This window comes from Gymnoscopelus microlampas (assembly GCF_963454915.1).
Source record: "Gymnoscopelus microlampas genome assembly, chromosome: 11".
Lineage (NCBI taxonomy): Eukaryota > Metazoa > Chordata > Actinopteri > Myctophiformes > Myctophidae > Gymnoscopelus > Gymnoscopelus microlampas.
In genome coordinates this window covers 45108565-45114850 of record NC_139948.1, presented here as the reverse complement: position 1 = coordinate 45114850, position 6286 = coordinate 45108565, and the positions used below count along the sequence as shown (strand labels likewise).

Here is a 6286-nt window from a genome sequence, read left to right as displayed (position 1 = left end):
TGTTTTGGTGCCCGGAATAACCACGTGGCCACTCTTCCGTGGTGCCTAGATTTACCCAGTGCCCACAATGGTTTGGTGCCCGCTCTTTCTGGTTAGCCATCTGGTATGGTGCAATTCATTTTGTTGTTGTTGCTACAAGTGGTCACTAGATGTCACTAGACACCAATGTATGAATAAAAAGTGAGCAAGGCATTAACATTACATTAACTAAGTTGTTTTGTTTGATTTTTAAGTTTTACAATTTAGCATAACTAAAGAAACCTTTTGAAACTGTAAGCTTCACAGAACATCCTGGTTTGAGTGAATTGTTCATTCAATCTTGTTGACCTTTTTCATGATTAAATTCACATAACAGCATAAAACAATAATAAAATAAAATAAACTTTCCGGTTGGTTTTTAAATACAAAATATTTAGGGTTTTTACAAACTTGTATTGTTTTCTTTGCATTTTCATTGCATGCATTTGCTTGTTTTCTTTACTTTTGGCCATATAATGTTCCAATAGTGCCTGATTTCTATGGGTGATTTATGTGTGGGTTCCTTTTTCTTGTACCTGTGAATTACTTAGGCCTATAAACAATATTTTGCAATCAATGTCATTTTTAACACAACAACAACAACAATGTATCTTTACATTTTTCAATATTGTAAAGGCACAACATTGTCTTTAAATCTTGAAAGCAACTGGTAAATGAAAGTTTTCTGGTTGTGTTGGTAACACATTATTTCTTCCAGCTCCTATCATGGTAGCAGTGAGAGCAGAGTGAGTCAGAGCAGTAACAGGGAGGAGGAGCCTTGCAGATTGGACTAGAAGCATGTGAAAGAATCAGTTCTTACAGTTGACAAGCTGAAGTGGTACGTAGGCCTATCAGAAACGGCAAATATTTGACGAAAATAAATCATAAATTTTTGCTCAAAATATTGAGCAATGGAAATGGCTTTGAATAGACGGACATCACCAACAATGTCGACCAGGTGAGTGAAAATCTTGGGGCTTTTGCAAGTAGACTTTTAATTTGAAAACATAGATTCCGAGCTAGGAAACGGCATCACTTGAAATAAGGTTATGTTATAGGCTAACTGTTTCACTGTCCGTAATGGACAGATCTTTTTAACCACAACATGGAGCAACTGGCTGGCACTCTGACAGAACTGTAATGACATGTTAAGACACAGCTAGGGTAGGCCTATGACAGGGGACCACATATGCAATGTGGTCCACTCAGGACCACATTGCATATGCTGCACAGAAACCTCTTATCTCTGTATTTTACTTCGTCATTCTATGTCACACAAAATTAGCTAAAACAGCCGATCTACAAGCCCAAAACACATCGCAGTGCGATGCGTTGAGCTTGTAGAGCTGCTATTTTTGCTATCTTTTTTATTGGAATCCTGAATTATTTTTTGCTATTTTTGAATTGGAATCCTGAAAAGTAACATTTGTATTTCATTTCAAATGCATTTAGTTACTTATACCTATGTTAACTTTATGAACATAAATAAAAATACATTGGACATAAAAAAGACCTTACAGGGATATTTCACTTTCAAAAGAAATTTGGGTCATTTTATCGTCTACTCAGGCTTTTGTGAGCCCCCCAGACCGTTTTTAAGTTGCTTGACTCAGTATTTAGATATTTGATATTCATTTTATCAGACACGTCCCCTTCCTATACAAACCCATTGTAACTTAAAACTCCTTTTTTAAAATGTTACATTCATCAAAAGCACCCGTCCTTGGTTCTGGTGACTCATCCTGCCCTCCTAATACGTGAGGGGGCCGTGTTTTTTCCATTACCTTTTTCAGTTATTTTATTAATTATTTTTATTGTATAATTTTTTTTTCATTATTCCCCAAAAATATTACAAATAAATGAAAACAGTAATTGAAAAAACACGGTTTTCTCACGTACTAGAAGGACTATATCAGTCACCAGAACCAAGGACGGGTGTTTCCGATCTAAGATGGTTAAAATGGAGTTTGAAGTTACAATGGGTTTGTATAGGAAGGGGAGGTGTCTGATCAAATGAATATCAAATATCTAAATACTGAATCAAACAATTTAAAAACTGTCAGGGGTGCTCCCACAAGCCTGAGTAGACGATAAAATGACCCAATTGTTTTTAAAAGTGAAATATCCCTTTAAGCTACTAGTAATAAAGTGGGTCATGTTTGCATGTTTGGAATTGTAACAGCTGAAATCAATAATATATCAGTATTCCGATATTAACCTGCGGGCCGCATTAAGTGAAGGAGGGGGCCGCATGTGGCCCCCGGGCCGCCGGTTGCCCATGTATGGCCTATGATTAGAACAACTAACAACCTTATTCTGATTATTCTGACATTATTTAAGACCCTTGTCATATGGACATTTTGGTTGTTGTTGCTTTGATGTCCATGGTTGTCCTAGTTTTACTGACACGCTTGATGGTGGTCATTTCATATGATGTTATTTTCTGTTTATTGTCTGCTCAGATCAGACGAATCACCGATTAACACACCACAGGATCATGGTAAGAACATGACGTGCTACAAAACGTTTACTTTTATTGTTACAGGACATTTAGAAGAAATGATCGAGTGCAAGTTTCACAATGTCACTGCAACCAGTTTGGAGACCGAACTGATTAATGTAGCTAAACATACTAACTGTTAATACTTTTTTAAACAATAATTATGTATTTCTGCCTTTAATATTGGTTTTCATATAATGAGGGAACCTACAATGCAGCCTTTTCTATGGTTGCAAATTGCTTTGGGTAAGATTGTCAGTCTTTTATCCCTGCCAGGGGAGCAGTCTGTGAGCAGCTAATCTCTGGGACCGTTGACATCATCGGCGTGAAACTTTATACACACGCACCCACGCACGCACGCACGCACGCACGCACACACACACACACACACACACACACACACACACACACACACACACACACACACACACACACACACACACACACACACACACACACACACTACCAGTATATATAGGCCTGCTAATTATTCAAGGACTGGTGGAGATACTGTATGTGGTCAGAGGAGTGCAACTTTTGAATAACTTTAAATAACATTTTTTCTAATAACTTTAATGCAAAATGTTTCTTACTCAGAAATGATGCAAGTTGTGAATGCATGCCCGCAAAGTAGTTTCCACTATGCTTTGTGTAATGTCTGTTGTTCAATTTAGTCCATTCATTTTATTGGGAACCTCAGTGATAATGTGTTTGCAAAATTCCTTTTTTCCTCCTAACCCTTTTTCATGTACACAATTTGCCACAAGTATGTTGAAAAAATAAAACAAAGCCTGTATACATCATTTGCCAGGCAACAGCAGAATACACACTTATCAGTTGCTTGACTATGTTAATAATAACATAATGTATAGAGCACTTTTCAGGGTACTCAATTGCACTTAAATGAATTAAACATGACATGTTGTATCCATCTGTAAAATAAATGCATGTCCTTGCATTGAACTGTAGAGAGAATATTGTGTATATTTAACAGAACTATACGGACATCACACAGAGCTTAGAGCTAGCATCAGAACCTATGTGGTACGTGCCCCACTGCCCGAACCGCTCTTTCCCTCTCCTCCGTTTATTGTTGTTTAGTGTATCACACATTACAGCCCTATATCACGCACCATGATTATTATTTAGTTTTGTATTTTTCTTCACCTTTTCAATACACTGCTTTCATTGATGGGTCAGTTGTTTTTACAAGGGATTATTGACCTCAATAAGATCTCCAGCTTTACTACTATTATCTCTGTCTTGATACCAGGGCAGCGCTTCAATTTCTTCGTTGTATTGACTGGACAGACTGGTGGTGCCCATAAAGAGTTAATTAGAAAACTTGAAAACATCCGACAGATTAAGAAAGCATCTCCAGAAGAAAGTGACTACATCCTGGCTTTCTGCCCAATCACCTCACGAACTGGAACTGATGTCAAGGAGGCAATGAGAAAAATTCCAAGTGAGATATTCTCTTATAAGAGTTGTTGGATTAATTGGTGTATAAATCATCCATCCATAATGATTAATTTATTCCTTTTCTCTCCCTTGAAAGGTGGTAAACCAGTGATTCTGGTGGTGATGCATCACAGACATGATGTTGAAGCTCATCTAGGTGACAGCAGTAGACATGTGACCAGAGATGATGTCATCCTCACTGTCGACACTGTGTTCTGGGAAGGTGCATTCCTGACCTGCAGCCACAATGAGAAAGCCTTCAGTAAAGTGCAGCTTTACGTTGGACATCGTTCGGTAATGTATAATATATTTCATATTCACATAATATGTATTATTTTCTCCTTATTGAATTGAGGCAGTGGTGGAAAGTAACTAAGTACATTTAGTCAAGTACTGTACTTAAGTACAATTTTGTTCCCATTTTCTGTACTTTTACTTCTACTCCACTACATCTATATTATGTACTTTTACTCCACTGCAATTATTTGAAAACTTTAGTTACTAGTTACTTTGTAGATTTACATTAACCACTTCAACCCCTATATACAATTACAGACTTTTACTTGTAACATAGTATTTGTACATTGCAGTTTAGATACTTTTACTTAAAAATGTGAGTATTTTTTCCACCACTGAATTGAGGCCATCACATGGAGGTCTGAGTACAGGGTCAGGTGAATAACGGTGCTCCTTGGAGTTTGTTATATCATACAAAACATCATATATCATATGAAAGTAGAAGACACAACAGCTGGGTTCGAGTTGGTGTAGAGTGAACCAGCATAGTACGGTTGCAACTCAGGTTATTTTCACAATAGATGTAGTTTAAGTGGTTAAACCCAAATGTCCTTATTCATTGTAACACTGGATAACTAAGTGCAACTGCAGCGTTAAAAGAATAAAAAACAAAACAGAAACTACAGCAAATCCCAGAGCACAAACTCTTCCAAGATGTCACAACACGCTGGAACTCAATAGTGTAGAGTTGACAGTTATTTAATGCACAAATGTGTCTGTTACACCATGACCTTCAACTATTATTAAATGTTTATTTTTCTTTCTTTTCTCTCCCTTTATTTCTATTTTTTATTTTTGTTGCAGTGGTTTTCATTCATTTCATTTCGTATTGTGCTTTGTGCTTGTGCTTTTTTATTTATTGTTCTCATATCAGTATTGTATTCTACAATAACACACGGTAACATCACCCCCAACTCAACCACCCCCACCCCCTCAACCACCCCCACCCCCTCAACCACCCCCACCACCTCAACCACCCCCACCACCTCAACCACCCCCTCAACCACCCCCTCAACTACCTCAACCACCCCCTCAACCACCCCCTCAACCACCTCAACCACCCCCTCAACCACCCCCTCAACCACCTCAACCACCCCCTCAACCACCCCCTCAACCACCTCAACCACCACCACCAACTCAACCACCTCAACCACCACCACCAACTCAACCACCGGCCCATAACCTCACCCTGTACACCCCATAGCGTCATACACCCCACCTCCTATTGCCCACATAATTGCTCAGAATTGAACAACTGCATGCCACATCCTACTGTATATTTCACCCTAAATGTATAGATTAGATAGGCTTAGAAACAAGCTGTCAGAGATGGACTCCCACTGTCTGTATTTCTACTCTCCATCTAAGAGCTTCTATAACAGCATCATCAAGAGCATCCTGGTGAGCAGCACCGCCGCCTGGTTTGGGAACTGCACTATCGTTGACCGCGAAGTGCATCGTAGGAGTTGAACTTTCCTGCCCTACCAGTGGCCCAGTCTCATCTCGTCAAAGACGTATAAGGTTTTCTAGGTATCTAAAAATCCAAACAGCAATTATAATTCCCTAAAATTGTTTTTTTTTGTTGGAGTGTCACCTATTCCCCAATAATGTTTATATTCATGAATAAAAACAGTAATTATATTTTATTGTCATTCATATAAATGTACCCCGTGAAATGTCATTCAGAGTAACGCTAAGCATTTAAATTAAATCAAATAAATTGATGCATGCTTAATTTACACAGATGTATTAATTAGAAATAGCTTAAGGGAAATGTTATTGCTGCAAGAGATTTTTGCTTTTTATTCAGTGTACGACATCTACATTATAAAGATATTGTGTCTTACAATACCTTAAAATGCCATAAGTAGTTTAAAATGATAATCTTACAGTTATCATAGTGTTCATACAACAATTAAATAGGCTATAAGTGCTTGCAATATATTCTAATTTAATAATACCATTAAAAGTATGTTTTCTGCGTTGCACTGAATGACATACAGTATGTTT

General features: G+C 37.8%; 1 protein-coding gene across 1 annotated transcript; it reads left to right on the top strand.

Moving 5' to 3' along the window:
- Positions 1–853: 853 nt before the first annotated feature.
- On the top strand, positions 854–5746 carry LOC311054790 (uncharacterized protein; the record flags this gene model as incomplete). The annotated part of the gene is made up of 5 exons (XM_084070794.1): positions 854–976; positions 2481–2518; positions 3792–3983; positions 4077–4273; positions 5645–5746. Exons 1-5 carry the CDS (start codon positions 930–932, stop codon positions 5744–5746), a joined length of 576 nt encoding a protein of 191 aa, XP_083926920.1. The 5' UTR covers positions 854–929.
- Between the last annotated feature and the right edge of the window lie 540 nt (positions 5747–6286).